General features: G+C 45.8%; 3 protein-coding genes across 11 annotated transcripts in view; 1 reads left to right on the top strand and 2 right to left on the bottom strand.

Annotated features, from left to right (window-relative positions):
* The window catches only part of GBA2 (glucosylceramidase beta 2), a 28,006-nt gene extending 26,655 nt beyond the window's left edge, over nt 1–1,351 (bottom strand). Inside the window, exon 1 of one of the 2 annotated variants that reach the window (XM_061553635.1) lies at nt 1,088–1,351. The gene's annotated coding sequence lies outside the window, so the exon portion shown is untranslated. The remainder of the gene's footprint in view (nt 1–1,087) is intronic. The other variant, XM_061553637.1, reaches the window with a different exon arrangement.
* On the top strand, nt 747–19,260 carry LOC133343799 (RAB6A-GEF complex partner protein 2-like). Of its 8 annotated transcripts, none has more exons than XM_061553638.1 (9): nt 747–1,140; nt 4,624–4,757; nt 6,551–6,699; nt 9,486–9,569; nt 10,888–11,043; nt 12,691–12,894; nt 14,003–14,308; nt 15,924–16,150; nt 17,957–19,260. In XM_061553638.1, exons 2-9 carry the CDS (start codon nt 4,642–4,644, stop codon nt 18,119–18,121), a joined length of 1,407 nt encoding a protein of 468 aa, XP_061409622.1. In that variant the 5' UTR covers nt 747–1,140; nt 4,624–4,641; the 3' UTR covers nt 18,122–19,260. The 8 variants fall into 8 exon arrangements, with proteins under 8 accessions (XP_061409622.1, XP_061409623.1, XP_061409624.1 ...); XM_061553639.1 differs by having other exon boundaries at nt 747–941; XM_061553640.1 differs by lacking the exon at nt 9,486–9,569.
* Nucleotides 19,261–19,434: 174 nt separating this feature from the next.
* MSMP (microseminoprotein, prostate associated) lies at nt 19,435–24,530 on the bottom strand. Its single transcript, XM_061553647.1, has 3 exons — nt 24,335–24,530; nt 22,476–22,587; nt 19,435–21,479 (listed from the first exon to the last, which is right to left on the bottom strand). Exons 1-3 carry the CDS (start codon nt 24,423–24,425, stop codon nt 21,251–21,253), a joined length of 432 nt encoding a protein of 143 aa, XP_061409631.1. The 5' UTR covers nt 24,426–24,530; the 3' UTR covers nt 19,435–21,250.
* Nucleotides 24,531–26,323: the final 1,793 nt, after the last annotated feature.

Here is a 26,323-nt window from a genome sequence, read left to right on the forward strand (position 1 = left end):
CTCCCTGTAGGCACGCGGACTTCATACCCCCCCCCTCCACCTGAGTACGTTCGCCTGAAGCAACCCCCCCCCCGCGAATCCTATAGAACGGCCCATATTTAATCCACGCAGAAACGATCATGGATTAATAATATTAACGTGTTTAAGCAAACAGATAGTCCACCGCCGGACTATCTAACTCATTTGAAGGCCAACAATGTCGACACATTACCGAGGCTTCACCCCCCCCCCAATACGCAAAGCGGACGCGTCTGGGTTACCCCCCCTCGCCCCCCCCCCCTCCATGCCCCCCCCCCCCTCCATGCCGGCCCCCCTCCATGCCCCCCCCCCCCATGCCCCCCTCCCCCTCCATGCCCCCCCGCCCCCTCCATGACCGCGCCCCCTCCCCCCCTCCATGCCCCCCGCCCCCTCCCCCTCCAGCCCCCCCCCCTCCATGCCCCCCGCCCCTCCCCCCCATGCCCGCACCCCCCCCCTCCATGCCCCCCCCCCCAGCCCCCCGCCCCCTCCCCTCCATGCCCCCCGCCCCTCCCCCCATGCCCCCCGCCACCTCATGCCCCCCCGCCCCTCCCCCCTCCATGCCCCCCCCCCCTCCCCCTCATGCCCCCCCACCCCAGCCCCCGCCCCCTCCCCCCCATGCCCCCCCCCCCCCCCCCTGCCCCCCCAGCCCCCACGCCCCCCAGCCCCCTCCCCCTCCATGCCCCCCCCCCCCCTCCATGCCCCCCTCCCCGCCCCACCCTCCCCCGCGCTCGCGCTGAGCGGATGGCCCCTCAGACGCTTGTAGAGACGTGGCCACGTCCGTCAACTCCGAACCGCGAACGACTTTGCGTCAACAACAAACAATAATAACAATATTAATAATAACAACAATATTAATAATAACAATAACAAACAACAATAATAGTAACAACGCAAGCGCCAAAAAGCAATTGGAAATTACTGAGGTGAGGTGAAAAAAGCAACAGTTTGTCGCATTAAACGAGCATAGATTACAGTTAGCTGAACCAAAACGCCGCGTTAACTTAACAGTGTTAATCGATTCCTCAAAGAAAGAGTTCGTTGAAACGAGAGGGTTGCGCCTGTCGAGAACCTGAGTTGGTTGAGAAGGAGGAGACGGCGGCATTGGGGGGTGGTGATCGAGCGGTAAGCGTTGCTAAATAATCTCCTTCCAATCGCTTCTACACGCACACGCACGGCTGTTCAATGCACCGCCAATTGCTCGCTTTCACCAGCATCAACGAGCCTCGTGTCGCTTGTCGTCCTATATTTTCTTATCGCGCGGGCGGCTGCAATGATCCCCTCTTCGTTGCATTCGTTACCGGCGAGTCGCGGCGGTTTAGATTTCCCACTACGCATGCGCGCCTTTGCCAACGAGTTTCGAGGAAGGGAGGGGGGAGGAGGCGGTCACGTGACCCGCCGCGGGCGTTGCTTATGCGTGCTAGGAAATATAGAGTGCGGTGACGTATGCATTTTTTTTTCTCCACGCGTTGGGCGATACCAACTTGCGCTAATCGATAGGGGGGGGGGGGTGGAGAGTGAAATGAATGGACCGTACCACCTCGCATTCATTGAGTTTTTCACACTTAATGGCATTATATTCCGCAAGCGAACAAGAAAAAGTGCTCAGATATTGTGCCCGCTTCTCAACCTGTGATCTGAATTGTGTGTTATCAAGTCAGCCAAGCTATGGTTCACCTTTTTGGACTGGTAAACCGTCATGTATGTCAGCGAAAAAAAATTCAGTTTTCCAAACTTAATGGCATTATATTCCACTAAGGTTCTGAGTCCGTGCCTGTTGTATTTGGCTCTGAATGGAAGTGGCATGCTATTAGCAAACAGGGTCATAATGAGAGATATCGTGGACGTGGTTTGTCAGGTGAGGACATTTTCTGGGTTGCTGCCACTCCCCCTCTGAACCTCCAATTCCTTGGTTAATGTGGTGGGGGTTTGTGGTTTATGGGTTAGGGAACGGTTAGGGAGGGTTAGGGATCTCTCTGTCTTATCTTTCTGTTACCACAATCTCTCCTCCCTCTTCCCTCTCATCTCCCCGCTCCCCATCACCTTAGGGTTAGGGTTATGGGGCCTCCAGAAATGTAAAAAGAATTAAAACAATGTAGGCCTTTTTCAAAAGAAGGAAGCTATGAGTTGCAAATGTGAATACATTTACAACAAAAATATTTGCATTTGAATGGTGGTAGTTGATAAACCTGAAAAGATGGTCTCGTGGCAGTTGCATAGACTAGTTTTAAAATTGGAATTTTACAGAGGTAAAAGTACTCTGAGCCTTTGGAAAGTGAACACTTGCTCGTCTATGACTTTCTGTCAATTACGAGTGTGGATTTCGTAAGAGCTGCTGTGAAGGCAGGTGTGTGCCCTTCGAGTGTGTGCCGTTCAATATGTTTAGGGCGTTATTTACAGTGGTGGCATTCAAGTCCAGCTCAGGCAGTTGACGTTGGCTCGAACAAAAATCATGAATACGCATGGATTCTGTAGCATGTGATTGTCCGCGAAAGTATTTAAATAGCCATTACGGAAGCCGACCGAGTAGTTGTCAGTCAAAAAACACGTTTTTACATTTGCAAGGTTTGGGCGACCCTTTTTGATCGATTTGGACAGTTTTCAACAAATAGCGTCATTCCCTCACTGTAAAACTACTTTATACCAAATTGTCGTTCATAGTGGGAAGATATTTGAGTGGTGACATGGCCTAACCGTAGCACGTTCGGCTTGTTTGCGGAGGGTCGCGCGGTTCGTATCCGGCGGCCGCCCTGATTATTACTTCACCGTGGACGTTGAAGATCCCATGACGTCATTTTCAAGGGTAAATGTTTTTTTTATTTGACCAGGTAAGACCCGTTGAGCTATATAGCTCATTTTTAGAAGCGACCTGGCCACAAGTGATAGCTCAACGAAATTGGTTATCATCTGGACATTTATAGCAGCCAAATACTCGAAACGCATGTTTATAAATGTGGAGGGAATAACTGGAGGAGCCGGACAAAAATCAATGCGACCACAGCAAGAACGTGCAAACTCCAAATATACAGGCGCCAGGGTAGAGGATCGAACCCACGACCTCCTGCATACCAGGCAAGGGAGTTAACATCTCGCCACCGCGGCACCCTATGCCATTAGGTGCCGGCGTCAGTGTCCACATTTGCAGAATCCGAAGAAAGTTCTTGACCCGAAACTTTAATTTGCGTAGAGAGTTAGAAAAATTAGACGGAGACCATGTGAGCAGCAGCAGGAAAGGAGCGAACTCCCATTGAGTGGAGGTTGTGATTGAAGTCATTGCTCCTGAAGCATCCTTCAATCACCTTAATCCAGGGTAAGGGAGACAGCAAAGCAATTCTTCTACAAAAATATAGTAAGTGCCAACAAGCGAGTGCAGGAGATCGACGTTGAAAGGTGACCTTTCTCAACGCAATCCTTGACGCTTGGAGTTTCCCAGCTATGGTTTTTCATACAAAGCACACACACACTGTGACGAGGGTTTACCAGGTAATTTAAAGAATATCTCACAATGCCAAAGAAGGGGAGAACTGCATGTAAATCAATTGTCTTGAGCAGTGTATCATTACTGATTTCTCTGGAGTGTAAGATGCTCCAGCATATAAGAAGCACCCAAAAAGTGTGCCCGGTTTCAATAAAACAACTATTTAAACGTCGTACTCAGATTGTAAATGTTGTTGCTTGGCTCTCCAACACACTGGTGTGCTATACTCGTGACGAATTGGCCACGTTATATTTACGTGACAACCCTTACTAGTTGGCTGTGTCGGGTGGTGGCGGGTTTTTTAACGACACATTTATATATTTGCACGATCTAACCCAAAAACCTCTATTATGAACTATATACAGTAGTCGCACACACACACCTACCGGATTATAAGACACACACCCAACTTGTGTTTTAAAATACATGGAAAATAAGTGTCTTTTTTAACACTTAGGCTTTCGCGACCTATATTATTCATAATAAGGTTTCAATCTTGATTTGAGGCTTTCGTGACTGCAGGAATCCATACTCTTTCTCCTACGTCAGCAGTCTTCCTGCTGTGTTTGTTTCACACCTGATGATGGTTGCTTGTGTTGCGATCGAAACGTCGTGATCTATTATTTTTTCTACCTGCGTGACTTTACCGACAGAACCAAAGAGTATAATAAGGGTTGTTTGGGTTAGATCACCGAGATATAAGTGTGTCGTTAACCCACCACCACCCGACAAAGCCAATTAGGAAGGTTTGCCATGTAAACAAAACGTGACAATTAGTTACTACTTCAGCACACCGGTGTGTTTGCGAGTAAACCCACAACATTTACAATTTGAGTATGACGTTTCACTGGGAATTACAACCAGCTTCATCAGGCTATTTTGCCAATTCTGGCAAAAACTTTATTATGAATAAGCCAAAACCCTTCATTATGAATAAGTGTGTCTTGTAATCCGTGTGTCTTATAATGCAAGTGGCAAAAAACAGGACCTTTAATGCCCCCAGGAAAACTTTACATATGTTCCAGGATGGCTACCACAAACAGGGGACAATTCTGGGAAAACCAGGACGGTTGGCAGCTATTCACAACTGATGGAACTTGTGTTTCTAAACGTGTGTCGTTGCATTGCAGTGTGATCGGGGCCTAGACATGATTGAGATGGTGGCAGAGCTGACACGAGGGCCGGTGTTTCTGGCCGGAGAGGTTCTTGAGTGCGTTGTGACCTTCACCAACCCCGAGGTGTGGCTTCCTTCTTCAGCCGGCCGGTGAGGTGACTTAAAACTCGACCTACAATGTCAACAACCATATTTCCTCTCACCAGGGCTGCAAAACGCAGTTAGCTCACCACAAGGAAACTCGTGGAATTATGGCCGGCACAGCTGCTCATTTCCTGTTACACAGTACGAGTTAACTCAGTTACATGAAAACAAATGAAATTAAACATGTGCATTAGGGTTATGGTCGGAGTTATGGGTTACGGTGTTGTTGGGGTCATGGGTAGGGCTAGTGATAGAGTATATACTGGAAAGCTCAAGGCTAGGAGTAGTATTAAGCCCAATGGTTAGTTTTAAGTCCTCACACCACACATTGTACTGTATTTACTTAAAAATTTAACTTTTTCCGTTTTCGAGTCATATGTTAATTATTTTGCCATTTTACGCACACGTCCGTTGAGTGCATCACATGGACACGTGGGTTGAATTTCGAAACCGCTGGTTAAGTGCAGCATGACTTGTTTCTCCTTTGACAGCATCCCTTTGTTTTTAGAGATTTCAGCACAACTATAAGCCCAGTGGTGGCTTCATTTTAAATGGAGCTTTTTGATCGGTAACACAAAAACCGTTTGCCTGCCTGTAAATGTAGAGATTTGTTCCCAGCGCGATACGTAATTACCATTGATAAAGATCAAGGGGGGTTTGTGAACGGCTCAAAGTGGCAACAGGGAACCGAATGTTTTCTGATACTCGGCCCCCACGGGTATGGTGAGGCGAGTTGTTTTTAAATTACGTTGCCAGCCATCGTTGTATTTTATTATCTCAGTCGCACTTGCGGCATGTTGCAATAAAAAAACACATTGAGCCAACGTCAACTCCCTGAGCTGGACTTGAATGCCACCACTGTAAATAACGCCCTAAACATATTGAACGGCACACACTCGAAAGGCACACACCTGCCTTCACAGCAGCTCTTACGAAATCCACACTCGTATTGACAGAGAGTCATAGACGAGCGAAGTGTTCATTTTCAAAAGGCTCAGAGTACTTTTTCCTCTGTAAAATTCCAATTTTAAAACTAGTCTATGCAACTGCCACGGGACCAGCTTTTCAGGTTTATCAACAACCACCATTCAAATGTAAAAATGTTTTGTTGTAAATGTATTCACATTTGCAACTCGTAGCTTCCTTCTTTCGCAAAAGGCCTTCCTTGTTTTAAGTCTTTTAACATTTCTGGAGGCCCCATAACCCTAAGGAATTGGAAGTTCAGAGGGGGAGTGGCAGCAACCCATAAAATGTCCTCACCTGACAAACCACGTCCACGATATCTCTAATTTTGACCCTGTTTGCTAGTAGCATGCCACTTCCATTCAGAGCCCGATACAACAGGCACGGACTCAGAACCATAGTGGAATATAATGCCATTAAGTGTGGAAAACTGCATTTTTTTTGCTGACATACATGACGGTTTACCAGTCCAAAAAGATGAACCATAGCTTGGCTGACTTGATAACACACAATTCAGATCACAGGTTGAGAAGCGGGCGGAATATCTGAGCACTTTTTCTTGTTCGCTTGCACTTATATTTTCCGAAGATTACAACAGAATGCGGTAAATGTGCTGTTTCTCTAACATGGAGGTGAAAATGAAAAGACACCTTTGGGATTTGCAAGCACGACTTTGAAAGAACCAAAGCCCAGCCGTGCGTGTAGACACGTTTTATTAGCCTCCGCCTCCAGTCTACCACCGACCCAGTGGGAAATGAAATCCTAGCGAGAGGCATAAAATCTGCTTCGGCTCTCAAAGGTCGGGGCACTGACTGGTGTTCGTTTTTTGCCAACAGTGAGAGCGGCAGTGAGACTCTGGCATGGGCGAGCGTGCAGCTCCACTGTCAGATGCTCGTCAGCGAGGTCCACGTGGCCCTTCCTCCGTCGAGTCCTCGAATCCCCGGTTCCCAGGCCATGAGCGAAACTGCCTTCGTGCCCAACCGAGGTGCTCATGCAACACGCACGGCCACCACTCCCGCCCCACCCAGGGCGTGTCTGTTGTCGTATGCACACTAGGGCTGAACGATTAATCGATTTCAAGTCGAAATCGCAATTTGAAACAATGCGATTAGCAATTTTTTTTTGCGATTTGAAAAGTCCTATTACCTTCTTATTGGAATTGTTGTATTATTATAATTTTATTATTTAACATAACAATTGTTCTCTGTTTGATTGTTCTATTTCAATTAAAACATTTAAATGAATACATGTTGGAAGCAAGTGTATTTTAAGTTCTCATCCTTGCATTAGAATATATAGAGCAGTTAATATTTTGATGGTTTCATGTCGTAATGCTCCATCTCATGTTTTAAATCTATTACACAGTGAATATTGAACTGAAGCTTGACTTAAAAAATGTAATCGCAAATCAAATCGCAATCACAATATCTGTCAGAATAATCGCAATTAGATATTTCCCCCAAATCGTTCAGCCCTAATACACACACAGGTTGCAGCCCTTCCTGCAGAATCAGAATCATGGGTGGGCTTTGTGAACAGACTGTCGACTATAAATTTATAATAGGCAGAGGGCTTTTGCTTATGACCAGGTGAAGAAGCATGGTGCCGCACATTGTAATGATCTGTGAAAATGACCACCGTTGTGATAGCCCTGCACTATAGAAATGGATTGGAGTAGTGGCCGAGTGCTTAACGCACTGCTCTATGAACCCAGTGACCCGAGTTAAATTCCCTACCATGGCTAACATCAGTTTTGTGTGATATCTTAAGCGGTCCTGGGAACCTCTTACACCGTCCCAGCATGACCAGCACTGGTGAAGTATGGGCTGTGAATTATTTCTGTCATCATACAATCTTCATGAAATAGCATTAGTAAGTGATGTATTATATAGTACATGTATAGAACTTTGTCAGTTCACTGCTGAAAGAGGGCTTCCCCACACAATTTCGTGGTTGATTGACCATACTTCACCGCACTGTTCATTGCAGGTTGGTGAAGTGGTGGTCTACTCCCTTTCTTCTATTGCATATGTTTCGAATGTTACATTATTGACTGCATGTTTTAAGTGACTACACTGACTGCATGTTCAGTGCGCCGTGGTGGCGAGGTATTAACTGCCTCGCCAGTTATGGAGGAGGTCGTGGGTTGAATGCCGACCCTGACGGTTGTATAATTGGAGTTTGCGCGTTCTCTCTGTGGTCGTGTGGATTTTAATTCACATTTAGAAACATGCGTTTAACGGATTTGGCTTCTATAAAATGTAATGTCCACATGATAAACCACTTCGCTGAGCTATCATGTGTGCCCAGGTCACTTCTGTAAAAAAAATATATATAGCTCATTGGGCCTTACCTGGTAAAATAAAATAAAAATGTTCAGCGCATGGTTCGTTGCACTCTGTACAAATTTACCGACCGACTGTTTTCAGCGCTCTACTCGTCTGCACGAAATGTACTTGCACATTAGGGTTACAACACGTAGCAGGAAAATTGACAACAACATCCCACGAAACATTGTACTGATTGCTTGCTGTGTGTTGCACAATTACAAAACGTTGTCAACAGTTGCACTTTACAAGGTAACTTTCCTACAGCACTCACTGACGCGCCCTGGTGAGCCAAGCGGGATGTGCAACGAAACTATTACTACCGAACTTATGTTGTGTTTTGAAATCTCAGAATTGTTTAATAGCATACATATCACTTGTCGGTTGCCTTCCTGAATTAGCATAACTTTAGTGGTTACAATTGTTTGACGTGACCAATAAGTGAATTCTGCCATCACCATTTGAAATGAGTGAGTTATCAAGTGATCCGCTCTTATTAGGTATGTTAATAAATCATGCGACGAAAGTTTTTCAACCTTAGGTGGAAGTAATTTTTGCTCTGGCTCATACTGTAACCAACCATACATTGGGAAGCATGGTGTGCATTTTTAACGGCTGAAAAACTTGACAGTAACAACAGTTGATTTAAATCTTTCGTGAATGCAGGGATTAATATTCTTGGTTCTTTTGGTAAAGTCATGTAGAAGGGAAATAATCAAATAATAAAAATATTAAACAATAAAATTCTCACGACGTTTCGACTGCAGCACAAGCAATCATCATCAGGTGTGAAATCCAAATCAAGAAAATGTTCTTGCTGTGGATATTCACGTGACTTTACCGAAAGAGCCAAGAATATAATAGTAATAACTGTGCTTTAGCATGCAGTAATTGTGATTTAAGTGCCTACTTTATGCATTCAGTTCTCAACCCTTTGTCATTCGACTGCTGAAAGAAAACCTCCCCACACCGGGGTTGTTTGACCATACTTCACCACCCTGGTAGAGTGCAGATTGGTGGGGGGGGGGGGCCCAGGACCGGTTTAGATAATACCACCAATGTTTGCTGTAGCTGGGAATTGAACTCAGGTTTCTGGATTCATAGTGCAGTACTTTCACCACTATGTCACCACTCCATCCCACCTATTCAATGACACTTGCAGAAATTCCGTAGCTACATTTGTGTCAAGCCAGCTCATCCCGTGGGGGATTGCTTGGAGAGGCCCTCATCCAGCAGTGGATTGATTATGGCTGATGATGATGATAATGATGCTTAATGCCCATAACAAACATTTTCCACAAGCAAACTCAATCCATGTGAGATGCGAGGCCATCATCCAGCAGTGGATTGTTCCTGGCTATTGATGATAAGGATGATGATGCATTTCCATAGATGACATTTGCGACAAGCTCAGCTTGTTACTGCTGTGTTTTGCCGTTGGCAGGAGAGAGGGGGCAGTGCGTTCTCTCCACTCCTCCGAAGATCCTCTTCTGTGACCTACGCCTCGCTCCAGGGGAGAGCAAGGCTTGTGAGAGGGGTCGTCTGTGCGGGCGAATGGGGGACCCTAGAGATCTGTGTGGGGACAAAGAGGATGCAGTGTGCAAAGAACTAAATACGAGCACATGGGGCTAAAAGAGGGGAAACCAGAGCCGTAAATGAGGAGATGAGAGGCACAAACAAGGGGCATTGACTTTTCACAGTGATTTTGGGTCTCTCTTGCTTCACGGCCAGAGTTCTAACTGGAAAGCAGTGTTACCACCTCCAAATTACCCTAAAAATATGACTAGATGTCGATCGATGTACCTTCTAGAGACTGGAACAATGTCCCTTGACAATTTAGCAATTACCCAGAGTAAATTGATCCAAAATAATCTTAATACAAACCTAGAATCACTGCTAGATCTGCATAATGTCCTCATGCCAGTATTTGTCTCTAGAGAAATGCTAAATGTTGTATGTATGTTGTTCAATTTAGCGGCGCAATCGCTAAGTTTACAACTCCACTGGAATGGGGTTGAGTCATTGCTGGCGCAAGAGGGCACGCTGCTGACTGAGCAGGGCAAGGGCACTTGTTAAAACGACAGGACACTATTCTTTGGTTCTTTCGGTAAAGTCACGTATAAAGATAAATAATCAACTAAATTAAATACTAGCATACGACGTTTCGATTGCAACACAAGCAATCATCATCAGGTATAAATTAAATAGAAACACAACAGGACACTGATGTGGGTTTTGGGGGGTATTTTAATAATATGGTGATCATTTCAAAAAACAATTCTGATTATGATGGTCAGATATCAACTGTAAATCAACAGGCAAGGCAGGCAGTGTCTCAGTGCTGTTTTGGGGTATTCATGGGGAGGAACATGTCCAATTTGCAATTGTTCAGTGATATGTTTGTATGGGCTGAAACAAGCGCTATTGGTGGTGATTATAACAGTGATACGTGTGTTACTGCTGCTGCTGCTACTGCTGTTGCTGATGATAATATCCTACAAATATATCAATGAACCTGTGATAGCCTACTGCGTTATTCACAAGGTTGGTTCCCCATATTTCCCTTGCAAAGGTAATACGACTCACCACCCACTTAAATCGTGTATAATTTATTTAAAATCCAACCCTAGGAATCAACGTGTTTGTGAAATGTACCAACCTAGCCCCTCGCTGATCTCCTGCCGTGAAACATGCCAATAATACTGCACATCAATATTACCTGCTCAAACGAAAGCTGGGCGTACAATTGAATTTAATTACGACCGAAGGGTCCAATGTGATCGTGAAATGTACCACTCTGCCCTGCGCCCACTCTCCCCGTTCACTGCCCGCGCGCCGGCGCGCAGTCGTGTACAGGGAGACTCTACCCGCGGACGCGCCACCGTCGCTGAACGGTCAGGCCGTGCGCTACGCGTATCGCCTCTCCGTGGGCTGCCAGCGGCTGCAGGGCACGCACGCCACCGCACTGCTGCGCGTGCCGTTCCGCGTACTCGTGCTCCAAGGTGCTGGCATCCTCCTTCCCCCCTCGCCACCGCCCTCGCCCTTGCCTCCATCCAGATATATTCTTAGGTTTTTTCGGTAAAGTCACGTAGGTAAAAAATTAAAATTAATAAAAGTAAAATTTAAATTAAATTAAAATCACGACGTTTCGGAGGCAACACAAGCTCCCGTCAAGCTTGTGTTGCCTCTGAAACGTCGTGATTTTTATTTTATTTTTATTTTACTTTTATTAATTTTAATTTTTTACCTACGTGACTTTACCGAAAAAACCTAAGAATATGAATCTTTACAGTCACGAAAGCTTCAAATCTAGAATCCATCCAGATATATAAGCAGATGATACGGCTCCTTTATATATCTGTCTCTTTACACAGCCAGTCTTTCCCACACCTCCGATTAGTGAGGTTGTCTACGTACGGTGCGAAAGAAGTTCAACATACGTACATTCAGCCCACGACCTTCTGGACGTGAATAATTTCAGCAGCATTGATGCAGTACAAGCAAACTCTGCACTGGTGGCGGAATACACTGTCATCAGCAAAGTCAGTTTTTATTGAATAAATGCTGGTGAACTGCCAGATGTTAAAAGTTATGGGTCCTAGTTTGACACAAAATTATATAGGAATACATAACTAAAATGAATCATTGGCATTATTATGGAGCATATAAATCCTATCTAGTGTTACCTTAATTTACTCAATTGGGATTATCCATATCGTTCATCGCCCCCACATGGCATACCCATTTTTAGGTCAGATGCTGAGTCATCTTATGCCCACGAGAGACAGCTGCTATTGTGAGATGCTCTGGCTATATGGCACTATATGAAAAAGAAATCATTATTACTTTAGTCCTGTGTTAACCAGAAACTGCTTTTATGAAAACCATAAGCAAACATGCAAATGCAGTGTAAAGAAACAAATAAACAGCAAGGCCCTTTCAAAAGTTTTCTCATGATAACCCACCCCACCCCCCTAGATATGGCATGCATTCGTTGGCTTTCAACTCAGCATTTTTAAATCGTAGTCTTAGTCTAGTTGAGGACGACCCGTGGAAGTTTAGTCCCACTCTGTGGATTTCAAGTCGTCGTTCTCTTAAGTCTCGTCACAGTCGAACATTTATCCGTTCTTAGTTTTTAAACGTCGGTGTGAGAGGATGCGATTTCCACCACCCCTCCCCCAAATTTGATCAGGTCAGCCAATTCGTGAACTCGGTAAATCTTTTCATAAACATATATAGGCAATGTTTTTAACCTCCCTCAGTGCACTATCAAAGTAGATTGTAAAGTCTTCCAATTCAGCTAGAATGGGTTATGTTTAAAAATATATCGTGTTGGTTAACATGATTTTTTTCATGACGTAACTTAATTATAGGAAGGCATCCAACAAATTGTACTTAAGTAGTACTCTAGCAATTAGCAAGCCATTGATTGATTTCAAGGTTTTCTGGGTTGTTTTAAATCGGTATTGATTCATATTGAATTGCCAAACATTCCAAAGCAAGGCCCTTCTGGAAACGAGTCTCGTGTAAGGATTTCCAATGAACTTGGAAGCCCAACATGATTAGCAAATTAAGTTGATGTTGAATTAATTTTGTCCGTATCAATAATGAGACAAAGCATCTCCCTGCGATTGTGTGACGAACGGCAGGACTGCTGGACTACCGGCCCCTAGATGAAGACGATGGCACGGTGGCACCTGTTAACCCATTCTTGGACGACGGAGATGGCGATGATGATGATGACGGTGACGATGGCAAAGACAAGGAGTGGGACTCGGACAAGCAGGGTGGCAGCAAGCTCATCGATGTTGCAATGGATCTGATCGCAGAAGTCATATCTCGAAGTCGCCCATGTACGTGAGGATGCAGTTGGAATTGCTATTCCCAGCAGCACACGACAAGCAAAATATTTGTGCATCTCATGCCTGTATCTGTGTTTGTGTGAACATATGCCTTTTACTGACCATGGTGATAAAACGCTTATGGCTAAATCACCCAGAATGAGTATGATCTCATCCGAAGTTGGAAGCGAAGCAGGGTTTGAGCCTCGATAGTGCTTTGAAAGTTGACCACAATGCATAAAACTGGTGCTGCAGGCTGCTGCGGGTCTGCTTTGTTATCAGAGGACAGTGCAGCAAAATCTATGATTCTACTCAACCACGCTTTAATATCGATGATCTGCAATCTCACCAACCCGCAGTGACCAGCGGAGCAGATGTCGCAAACGGGTTTTGATTCCTTACCCGTACCCGTACCCGGCCGCACCAGGGTCGCAAATGGGTACCCGTACCCAGCCGGGTACGGGTAGCCGTTCCCTACCCGTACCCTACCCGAAATGAGTGACAAACGGCTACCCGTACCCGTACCCGGCCGCACCAGGGTCGCAAACGGCTACCCGTACCCGTAATTGAAAATCAATTTTGTAATGTGAAGAACCATAATATAAACTGATCTCATACAACTATGGCATATATGCAATACAAAACAGCTGATTGTGAGTGACTGAGGTAGTAACTGGTTGATGGGCATAAATTGTAACCATATTCCAACAGATCGGACGTGATTAACTTTCTGCTTGGCAATTTTCGGGGTCACAATGTCCGAACAAAATTACCGATTTGAAAATCGACCTCATGTTTTGGATTCAAATGCAGGTTGACCCAAAATGTCAACCGAAGCACCGCCTAACTTCTCAGAATAAGTCTACGTGTGTGCGTACATGCGTGTGTGTGTACGAGTTTGGCATTGAGGTTAACGCACTGCTACAAACCCAGCGACAAAAGTTCAATACTATAATCAGTGCCGAGTAAACTGGTCCTGCGTACCCCCCTTTCGGTCGACTCAACCACAATAAACTTCAGCACTGGGGAGACGAAGGCGGTCGGGACGTGGTGCTAGCAACACCGCTAACAGCACTGACACACCTGCCTGGGGGGGTGTTGGTGGGCACGCGTGTTGCAGGTGCGCTCAACGTGGTGAGCCCACAGGGCGGCGTGGGGCGGCTCAGCGTGGCGCGCACCGCGTACCGGCTCGGCGAGGAGGTGTCCTGCAGCATCGACTTCTCGGCGGGCGAGGTGCGCTGCCTGCACTTCTCCGTGCTGCTGCAGGCGCAGGAGAGGGTGGAGGCCTCGACATGCCAGCAGCGCCACCGCTCGCCGTCGCCCGTGACGCACGCGTCGCACCACGAGCTGTGCCTGCACACGGGGCGCACGCACGCCGCCCTCCCCGTGCCCCTGCACGCGCCGCCCAGCTTCAGCTCGCCCCTCGGTGAGCGCCCGTCGCTTCGTCCGTCCATGCGACTGTCCGTTTGTCCGTCCACCTGTCCCATCTCCCTATTTTGTCTGTCCGTCTGTCCCGTATCTCTGTTTGTCCGTGCGTCTCCCTGTTTGTACATCCGTTCGTCCATCTGCCCATCAGGCCCTCAGTGCGACCGTCCGTCTGACCGTCGATGAGACCTTCGTGTCTTTACGTGTTATTCGTTCCCCACAATCACTTATGGCAGCACAGAACACAGTTTTATGTTTGCCATTTATGTATAGATCGCAATTTAACAAGCAGACCTCAATACTCTCTTCACGTAAAACAAACGCACCTGTTATAAACGTAACACATCAGCGTTATCTTAATAATGGCACATTATGTTTAATAAGCATTACTTAAATTACATTATTTAAAAATTGCAATCATAAAAGGGTTTAGGTTTTTTTTTTATGAAACCACTGCCGGATAAAGGCCTCGCCACCCAGTGTTGGTGCTGTGGGCTGTTTGACCATACTTCACAACGTTGGTCAGTGCCGATGGGTGATATTAGCCATGTCCAGGAGTCAAATCCTGGGCCTCTGGATTCCTAGTGCAGTACTCAAACCACGAGGCCACCACTCCACCTCATTACAAGAACAATAATAGAACGGTAATGTTACAAGAAGAAGCAGTTGCCACAGTGTAACATAGTCAATTATTATTAATGTTGCTGTCACGAGTAATGTGTTTGAATGAATATATTTCCTGTCATCCATACCTCATTGCTGAACCACTCTGTCTAATAGTTCTAACCTCATACCATCCACAGTACAATTATAAACATCACCGTCATCACTAACATCATCCATCAAGCAAGGCAACACTGAAGAAATATCTGATGCATCACATTATTTCAATGAATTGAACCTAATTATTATATATTTTTTTTTTACCTTCTGCCACTTCACAAAAAAGAGTTGTGAAATAGTATGCCCAGAAACTGTCATTAATTTGTCCTGTGTGCACACACCATGTAATTATTTCCATCATTATAAGAACTCGTTTGAAAAAAGAAAGGCGACGGCTGCCGTCTGTGAATTACGTGTGTTCCACTCCAGTACGCAGAATGCGATGCACACAGTTACTGTGATTCACAACACATTAGTCTAAACACACACTCTCAAATTATGGGGGACAGAATGTAATAATTAAATTTAAAGGAAGAATCTTTCAACAACAAGAGCAAAATAATACGTCTATCTTGTGGATGTACACCAAGGACATGTCCTGGGATGTTCAACACATGTGAAGCTTTGTCACAGCATGAGTAATGTAACAGCAAGGACGCCAACCGTGTTTCATATCAATACGAGTGTGTGTTCTCTTTTTATATTTTACCATAATTTTACATTGCCGTTTACAATGCGTATTTACGTATTCTGCGTATTCCAATGCACTTCATTACATTGATTTCACTTGTATAAATCCACGTTACATTTCTTGCTGCACTTATATATATTCATATTGAATTGCCATACATTTGCTCTTGCGACGTTTGCTCTTTACGACGCTTAACTCTACGTTTAGTTTCTATCCGTGGCATGTGATGCTCTGTTTGCCATGGCTCAACACCGCTTTGCAGTGAGCGTGCGGTGGCGGCTCCACTTCCAGTTCGTGGTGGCCGTCGAGCCGGAGGTTGTGCCGCCGCTGCAGCGCGGATCCGCGCCCGGTCTGGGCTGTGTGTGGCGCGGGGCGCAAAGCGTCCGCGCCGAGACGCTCAGCTGGGACCTGCCCATCACTGTGCTGCCCTGCGACCCCCTGACAGCTCGCAGCGGCTGGCTTGTGGAGCCGTGTGGCTCCATGCTTCTGGTAAGTGTGCCTTGATCCATGCTTCTCTTTGTTTGGCCCCCAATATTATTCCAGTTTCATGCCATGAGATGAAGAGCGTTTGTGCTGAACTTCCCTCCGATGCTCTTTTGGGGTTGTACCGCACATTGTACGGCGTGATGTCCCATCCATTCAGAACTCCTGTGGAGAAGTGAATCATCCCGCTTTATATAACGGTCTGCACAAGCAGATTTTCAAATAACTTTCTTTCCGAGATCTCTAATTCTCACACTAGGTGGCGCACTTTCCCACACGCAACACGACGAGTTAATGTTTGTTGCATGACCGTCAAATTGATATTTATAATTTCCAGAGCTGAAATTGTGACAAACTAAGTGAAACCCAGATTTAACATGACGGGGAAAAAAAATGTCCATTTATTTGGTGACCAGGCTAAGACCATCAATATTCTAAACTTTAAAAGCTGGTTTCATCACAGTGAGCTAAAACCCAGATTCAAGCCCAAAATCTCAGCGGTAACGGCACAGCACGCTGACCCCTGACCCACTCGGCCACCTCGCTCCATGCTGTTGTAAAAGAAGTGTCGATCAAGGGATTATCGGTCGTGCCACTCGTCCCCGTTGTCAGCTCTGAGGATACCCATTTGGTCCCTCGGGTGCGAGGCCAGCTCGCTGGAGGCTGCTTCTTTGCATAGCCCCAGGAAAAATGTGGGACGTGATTGACACTGGGTCACAGCCTGTGGAACTCGGTGGAATTGGGAATTTAGATGTGGTCATAGGCCCTCTGTTACTGTGTCCACAGAGCCTGTGGCTGACTGACGACCTGTAGTGTAATGTGCTTGGCCAAATTAGCCAGGAGACAGTGCACAAGTGAACAGGGAGTCTGAGTAATTGTTAAATTGACAAAATTGATAGTTTGAATGTTGATTCGGGGCAATTTCACAAATTAGGCAACCTTATAGTGAACATAAAACATTTAGTAGTATAATAACAGTTACGTGGTGTCATATTTGAAAGTCATTCGCCATAGTTTTAGAAAATGTCTCATTTACGGAATACGTCTTTTTTACACGTTCTCGAAATTTGAGATGCACCATCACCACCATTCCAGAATGGATTAAAACATCTGAGCACATCTGAGACCGTGGAATTTTATGATCAGTTTTACTAGATCATGAAAAAGTGGACATGTGTTTTCTGAGTTAGGACTGTAATTAAGTTAAAACAATGTATTGCAATAGTTTGTATCAAATATTAGAGTAGAATAACACAAATGAATACTCATAGGAATGTCCATCTGTCTACATGAAAATGAAATGTTTCATAGCCAATTAGTCTCTTGGCCCTCCAGATTAGTATTATCCAGCAGCATTTGTTTAAGCAAGCAAAATTCTACGTCTCATCAGCACAAATTGCCTCGTTAAACACATACTGCTGGATTACCAGATATCATTGCTCAGAGCAGTTATACCTTTTGACTTGTTATTGTGACTGTTTTTCGAAAGTATTGTCATGAGAGTGTATTTTATTTACTATTCAAGTTAAACACACATCATTACAGACGTCGTGTTTACAATATTGTTGTTTGTATTAGTATACAATTATCACAGACATAGTGTTGTTTACATTATTATTGTTTGTATTAGTATACAATTATCACAGAAGTAGTGTTTACATTTTTATTGTTGTTTGCATTAGTATGAAACAAATCATTTACAGCCTTCATCCAGTCGTAGCCTTCATCCAGTCTACAACTGGATGAAGGTCTCTTTATACAGAGCCGGTCTTGGAGTTGTTTGACCATATTTCACCACACTGGTCAGTACAGGTTGGTGAAGGAATAGAGGGTGCCTGGTCCGGTTCAAAGATGTCACACGCCACCGACATTATCCATGGCAATGAATTGAACTTTGATGGCCAGGTTCACAGCGCAGTGCTTGAACCGCTACTCGACTGCTTTATTCAGACATCCTGCAATGGTTTTGCAATTTGACCGCACAATTATTGCCTCAACACAATCGAGCTTGTATTCGTTTTTTTATTAAACAGCACAACGTGCCTGTCTACATTGTTTGCGTTTTAAATAAGTGTGACTGCTCTGGCACTGTAACAGATGCAATGTGGTGGTAAACTGTGTCACATTTTAAAGGGCCCGCCCGTAACGCGCGACAATAATACACGCGTTGTCCCATTACTGCGGCGTAATTGACAAGATTTAATGAATCCCAAATCAACGAACAGCATAATGGTGCCAAAGGCAGTTGCACCACATGCAGCCCCACGGGTGCGCAATATCGTTTAATAGTCCCTGATGGTAGCGGACATGCGTTAAGCGGTGAATATGGTACATCCTAATGTTACCGGGGCTCTGCCAGTGGTTGGGTACGTCGGTCAGCGTAAAATACCGACGTCGGGAAATACACACAGGCTCCCTCCTGCACTGCGAGTCAATGTTTGGACACTTGTCCACTTTGCGAACATCTATTCGACACCAGGTGCAACTACAAGCTCCCCAATAAATAAGAATGGAAAAAAAATCGGACAGAAAACACCGAAACGAGTTCCCCGTTCCGTGAACCATAGAGCTCAAGTTACTCCTCCCACGCCGCGCACGTCCGTGGGCTGAGGAGCCCGAATTCTCCCAGACGATTTCGCTTATTGAGGCCCGGCCCTGAATTCCCTCCGGCAGAATGCACGCCGAGCTGCCAAACTAGCGTGTATATTAAAAACGGTCCTTTTTTTTTTTTACAATTCTCGCGGTCCATCAAATTTAGTTCCGGGAAAAATCGGTCCAATTCAAGTGCGTGTGAGTCAGCGGTCCTGGGGCCCTTTCTTTGCCAACCTGCACTGACCAGCTTGGTTGAAGCATGGTCAAACACCCATAATCGACACGTTGTTGGGAGCCTTTGACGCACCATTCAAAACCAACTAAAGGCCATGGGACTGTCTTGGTGTGAAGCAGAGAAAGCTGCTAAAGACCGCCCGGCATGGCGTGGGCTTGTTGCGGCCTTATGTTCCACAGGGAGCGAAGAGGTGTAACTGTAACTTTGGGGAGCCTTCATCCAGAAGTGGTTTGACAAAGGGCTCTCCGAATGATAATGATGATGATGATACATTTATCCGATGTACGTTTACAATGCCTTCAGCGGCTTCCCACTGTGACTATCCCACGCATCTGCAGAGCCATTGTGAGCTCCTTGCTTTTCACGAGCCACGTCGGTTCCTTTGCTTAGCCCAGCATCTCGCGAGCGAGGCAAGACCTGGGCTTGTGCAATACGCGAGAGAGCAAGACGCAGGACACGGTAGTTTATAGAGAGACATTTGCTCCGTGCAGAGCGATTGGATTTTAATTGGCTCCATTAAACACTTGTCAAATTGTAAAGAATACAGGTTCAGGTGAATCAGACCCGGCTAATTAATCATTAACTGGCCACTCATTGCTATCTGTTCATTGGGTTAATTGAGCTCAGCCCTTCCCTCATCGTGAGTGTTACTACATTATATGTGCTTGCCACATTTGACACCAAAAGCAGCCATCTAATACGTATTCCCCAAATTAACAATATACAGCCCTTTGTCAATGCACTGCTGAATGCCTCGCCACAAATGTCGGTTGTTGCGGGGTTTGTTGTTGTGCCCTCCTTCACCACGTCCGTCATTGCCCGTTGGTGACTAATGGCCCCTTCTGTCTCGGTGGCTCAGTGGGTATCGCACTGCGTTACTCACCCAGCCCCTGAGTTTGATTCCCAGCAAGTGGCTCACATCACTGACCAGTGATATCGGATTCGATCCTGGACACCCACCCCCTCACCATCCCCCACCCACCCTTCCGTTCCGCTACACCAACCCGCACTGACGGTTTGGTGAAGTATGATCAAACAACCCCCACGACCGATAAGGCATGGGCAGACATTCATCCAGCAGTGGATTTACTTGGAGCCGTAAGTTACATTCATCATTATTACAAATGTAACGTGTACATTGTGAAACACTAACTTACTGTGCTCTCATAAAGAAACTAAATGTCCCGTGTATGCAATGTTTTAATTTCAAGCATCTGTCACGTGTGGATTATAGTGAAATTTCATGCAACCGGGTACTTACATTGAGAATTCGCAGTTGAATCAAAACCCATTATAGTCAGTGATAACAACACAAATTCTCATGGCTAAAATATCACATTTTGACTATGTATGTTAATGTATAGGCTTGCTAGAATTGCAGATCGGGCAATGATTGTTTTTGTCAATAATCTGATACAGTTCCGATACACTGCATGTTTGCTTCTTTAATATTTTATCGGATAATTTCAGCAAGATTGGACAGCAACGATCAAACATGAACCAATGACATCTTACATAAAATCTGAGCAGAGGTTATCGATGAACAGAAATCGTTTGTAACTGATCCTGCCCGCTCTCAATGTACATGTACACATTTTGTCAACTGCTGGATGAGAGGCCCACGCTGTGCTGGTCGTGGGGGAATATTTGACCATACTTCACCACGATGGTAAGTTCGGGTTGAAGGTGGTGCAACAACAGAGCAATGGCTTTTGCCGCAGCGTGTAACCCTCGGTGTGGGGAGACCCTCATCCAGCAGTGTATGGACAAACAACCTGCAGATATACATTCCGCATGCGTCGGATATCTGTGGATTATCTAGTTTCCTCCCAAATATATGACCAAGTGTCCTGAGACTCAGTGAGTAAAATAAAGGGGATTATTGAAATGCATAATCATCGTCAGTATCCGCAATAAATCCACACTATTACAGTTAAAACTTCAAATCTAGATACAGTTATGGTTGCCAATTGGGGTAAAAAAAACGGGACATTTCGTGTGAATAATATCTCGCAATACTGGAGGAGGGGAGAACTACATGCAAATGCATTGTCTATAGTGGTTTATTATTATTATACGCAATTGACAAAAAAAACATTACTTATTGTCCCGGGAAGAATTCCATATTTTCCCCAAAAAGAGGACGATGCTGGTAAAAACGTAACGAGTAGCAAGCCTATCTTGAGTCCACAATGCAGCCAATTCGAGCAAGCCTACAGCACCGACAAAAGCCAGCCGTGTTCCAAAAATACCCGCACACGCGACCAAAAAAAAGAGTCTCAGCGCCAGAATGGCTCCGGGATCTCGTTGGTTGCCAGGAATGGCTCCGAGGCGGGAGGCTCCGGGTTCGATGCCCCACTCTGGCCACCCTCTCCCGGCCGGGCCCCCCAGTTGCTCTTGTAGACGCAGGAGACGCGGCGGTTCGCCTTCATCACCACGGACACGCGGCACGAGCCGGGCCTCCGCACAGCCGTGCACCACTCCGGGTAGTCAATGGGCTGCTGCTCGCTGGAGGAGGGGCACGGCATAGGAACGTGGAGTGGTGGGGGGGTGGGAAGGTTAGAGGCGTGAGTGGGGTTCGAGGTATCGGACACCTCCAACGGACGCACAGCAATAAAGGTTTTGATGTTTGCGTTTTGTTTGTAACGAATCAGAATCGCCCGTGAAATGTCACGCTTTAGGTCCCATGGGCGAACACAAAGACAAAGATTTCCCCATAGAGCGTTGACGGGTTGTTAGGGCAAGCACTGGTTGCGAGCACCTATTGAAGCCTGCACGCAACACGAGGGGGTGGGTGACCAGCATCATTGCCGGCCGCCTTTGCCTCCCCAATACTAGTGTTAGCACACCGCACCAGGCACTTATTTAAGACTTAGAAGACCTGTGGGAGGGCCCACGTTGGCTGTGAACGGGAATCGAACTGGGGTGGCCGCTGGGTTCATAGCGCTGTGCGCTATGCACTGCCGCTCTACATGGGCGGACACGCGTACGCTCTCACACGTGTACCCCACGCGGCCACGCGTTTATCGGGTACTCATAAATAGATGCGCACACATATACAATACTCGCGTAAATACGCATACGGTACTCAAAAGCTCGTGCATACCCGCATATGCATATAGACGTGCACAAATGAAGTTCGGTACACATAGACAAAGGCAAAGACAAATATCCTCCGTGGACACTGTCGGAGGAAGTTGCTGTTGGCAGCGCGCTTCCGTGAAGCCCGCCCGAGGTCGTGTGCCTGGATGACGTTGTTTGTTTACGCGTGTGTGCACGTTGAACTTCTTTCGCACCGTGCGTAGCCAACCGTGCTAATCGGAGGTGCGGGGAGGAAGGACAGCAAACTAAACACACAGCAGTTCCGAAGAAATGAGTTTTCAATCTAGATGATTTAAAAGTTTACAGCTCCGGTGGCTTCCTAACATCGGAAGGAAGAGCGTTCCAGACGGTCGCAGAAGCGCATCTGAAACGCGCGCGTTTGCGTGCCTTGCCACGACTCACATATTGCAGCAGCCCACTCCGAATGGGTGCAGACAGGTGCATTGAAGGCAGCGGTCGGCTACGAGCCACGTGTCCCCCATCTGGTAATGCTCGCCCTCCGATTCGCACACGGCTGCACACGCACACAGAGCACGAGGATACCAGACACAGAGCAACGAGACACAAGCGGAATCCGTCAGAGTCTACACCCATCTTCTTGGTTATTTTGGGGAAGTAATAAAATAATAAAAATAAAACATAATAAAATAATTCTCTTATTATGTTTTATTTTTATTATTTTATTACTTCCCTTCTACGTGACTTTACCGAAAGAACCAAGAAGATGAATCCCTGCAGTCACGAAAGCTTTAAATCGAAAAGTCTACACCCAGTGCTTAAGTTAATCGGGAATAGTATGAAACGCTGTTCCGGGACTTACTTTGATACTCCACATCAGTCTCGCCTTATTTTATCCTCGTAATGTGAGTATAAACATGTGCATGGGAGTATAATAAGAATATAGGGTGCAATAATATAATAATATTATGATGCATAGGCGTGTGTATACTATCTTTTATTATAGTGGTAGAGGCTTACGCCGATTATAATCCCTACTCGAGGCCAGCCTTAACAACGTTTCGGGAATTACCGAGTGAGAAATTAAGCCCCGAGTATAATGTAGATGTGCCCCCTTACTCGAGTTATATGCTTCTTTATAAAAAAAATCATCATAATGCCACGGATGATGAAGTAATCGTGGCATCCGAAATATTTGTATTTCATGAGATTATTAACAACAAATCACCAAGCGTTTCTTCAATTATGAATACCCAATTTGAACCCTTGCAATTTACCATCGACCTCAACATTTCTATGAACATGCCACTTGTTCTGGAGAACAATGTTTTTTTTTATAATCTCTCATGAGTAAAACTTCCCTCGCTTCTCTGTGAGTTTGTTTTATTTTAGGGTAAAATTAGACGAATTGCTTGGGCAATATCAATGTCGGTGCTTGTGAACTATTCCCGATACGAAGCAGGGCGAGATGGATGTGGAGTGGCCAAACTATTTCCCGGATCAGCGTCGCGGGCTGTTCCGGCTGAATATAACCGCTGCACACTTAGCTACGGCTGTTGCATTAGTGGAGAAAAAAAATCGGCTTGCTGCACATGTAGAAATGCCAAGCAATAAGCGTAACATTTTTACTTTTTAAACGGACAAATATATAAGTATACTCCAGTGGTGTAGCAATTACCCCATCGGACTTGCCATGCAGATGTCGCAGGTTCGACTCCAGTTCCCGGCACGGTAAACCCACAACATTTACAATTTGAGTACGACATTTCGCTGGTGATTATAACCAGTTTCGTCGTGCGATTTGCCAGATCGCAAAACGTCGTACTCAAATTGAATGTGTTGTGGGTTTACTCTCCAACACACCAGTGTGCTGCAGTCGTAGCTAATTTTATTTAAGTGACAAACCTTCATAATTGGCTATGGTGTTGGTGGGTTAAAGACATTTATATTTACACGATCTAACCCATAAAATCTTTATTATGAAGAATCTTGGTGGCGAATGCCTACGTGTTAAACTGACAAATAAACTCAACAAATTTGCCAAGAACACTGCGCGCCTTAAGAGGAAGAAAATACGGACAATTTTGCGACGTTTGTTTCAGACAGTGGCTCTTCTTTATATGACATAAATTAATGCGGTCAGATCGAGTGAATACGAGTTGGAGACTGACTGCACGAACTATACACCATGGGGCACTGGTTAAAAAACACACACATTTTAAAATAGTCTCCCGATGAACGGTTTTAAATCCACTCACGATTGGCGCGACGCACGCCGTGGGGACAGCAGCGATGTGTCTCACCTTTAGCGTCAAAGAAGCATTCGCTGAGCGCGGAGGGGATGATGAGGGCTCCAATCAAAGCCAAGACGGGCAGCTGTCCCTTCAGCACCATGGTGACCCCTGCACACACAGCACGGTAGAGCAGCAGCAGCAGCACGCGCACAGCAGCAGTAGCAGAGACAACCAACACTTGCTCGGTATCTGTACAGCCACCTCTTGCTTCTGCACACCCCTGTGCGTGCACATCGACAGTATATATACACACACTCGCGCAATCACAATGAAAGGACAGTAATCACCGGCAAGAGGGTATTGGGAGAGGTGGATGGGGGGGGGGGTCTCTTTCATTTGTTTTGTTTTGTGTCCCCTTTGTCTTGTCGGTGATGTCTTCCCCGCACCCCCCATCACATCACCCCAGGACGGATTTGCTCGCGGATAAGGCGACATGAAAAGAGGGGAATGATACTCGTGTCTAGGTGCGCGCATTCCCGACCGGTTAAACACACACACACACACGCGGCAGTCGCGGTGGCTTCTCGCGGTAATTGCCCGCCGCTCCTCTGTGGCCGTCATTGGGGAGGGTCGTTAATTTTTCATGGCAAGCTCACACAGTTTCGCTCCCACCACCCACCCCGCGTCTCCTCCCGTGCTTTGTCGGTTCAACCCTGAAGGTTAAATGGGGTCTCGTGGTAGCCTCGTGCAATGGGCGGTGAGCAGCATTGTCCGTTAGGCTCTGCGAATGTCACCGTTGTCCTTTGAATCTTTCTCCGTGTCCGCGTTTCTATCTGTTTCTCCGTGTCTGTGTTGTTGTTGTTGTCGCTGTTGTCTGTTTGATTAATGAACGTCTTCATTTAGACACGTTCTGTCTATACGGTGTTCTGATGTGCCGTGAAGAATGGGCCATTTTCTTAAAACGTCACCAATTTATATGTTAATTTTTCAAGGCGGTATTATTGACGAATGTGCTGAAGTTTTTTTGTGTGCATCGCTTCCAACGCAGCAGCAGCAGCAGCATCGCTAAATAATGTTGTGTTCATACGATGGTTGCTGAGTGAAATCGCCAAAGAGCGTGATAGTTAACTTGGAAGCTTGAAAGGGCATTTTGTATTTGGACGAACGTTTATTATTTAGCTTGGCTTTTTTTAATTAATAATTTGCAGAAATTTGTCAATCAACCGCTGGATAAAGGTCTCTGCATGCCATGTCAGTCATGTGGATTGTTTGACCATACTTCACCACGCTGGTTAGTGCTGGTTTAGTGTAGAGATATGTTCCCAGGACCAGTTCAGATGTCACTCACCACTGACGTTAGCCGTAGCCAGGAATCAAAGGTAAGGTTCGCTGAGGTATGTAACTCTTTTCCAGAAGCGACCTGGCCATAAATGATAGCTCAACGAAGTGGCTTATCACGTGGCCATTTATAGCAGCCGAATACTCTAAACACACGTTGATTCTAAATGTAGAGCGAAAAACTGGAGGAGCCGGACAAAAATCCACGCGATCACGGGGAGAACATGCAAACTCAAAATATGCAGACGTCAGGGTGGGGATCGAACCTACGACCTCCTGCATAACAAGCGAGGAAGTGAACATCTCGCCAGTGTGATAACCGCTATACTACCACTCGACTCCCTCAATCAGTAATTATTTGGTCAAATATCATGTCACTCATACAAACACAACAATGAATGATTTCGCAGCAACTGTTGAATATGCCTTTCTGATGTGAACGGTTTTGTGTTAACACTTATTAAAATAAAAATGGCAAAATCAGTGCATTTAGCTTCTGAATGCTCCCATGGGTGGCTCGTCGTACAATTCATTGCACAGGTTAATTAAAATCATCAATACGCCTAATTACAATCAAAACTCGGTCATCCATCACCTTCAAACATATCATGCAGTGTCAATTCTGCAGTGAAACTATGGGTTAGAAAAATATGTTTAACGTTACTGTAATCTTATTTAGCCACAACCTTCGACCGTTGGTGAAAATAGTCGACTGGTGCC

This window comes from Lethenteron reissneri, chromosome 18, assembly GCF_015708825.2.
Source record: "Lethenteron reissneri isolate LAM-NWPU_2019-01 chromosome 18, ASM1570882v1, whole genome shotgun sequence".
Lineage (NCBI taxonomy): Eukaryota > Metazoa > Chordata > Hyperoartia > Petromyzontiformes > Petromyzontidae > Lethenteron > Lethenteron reissneri.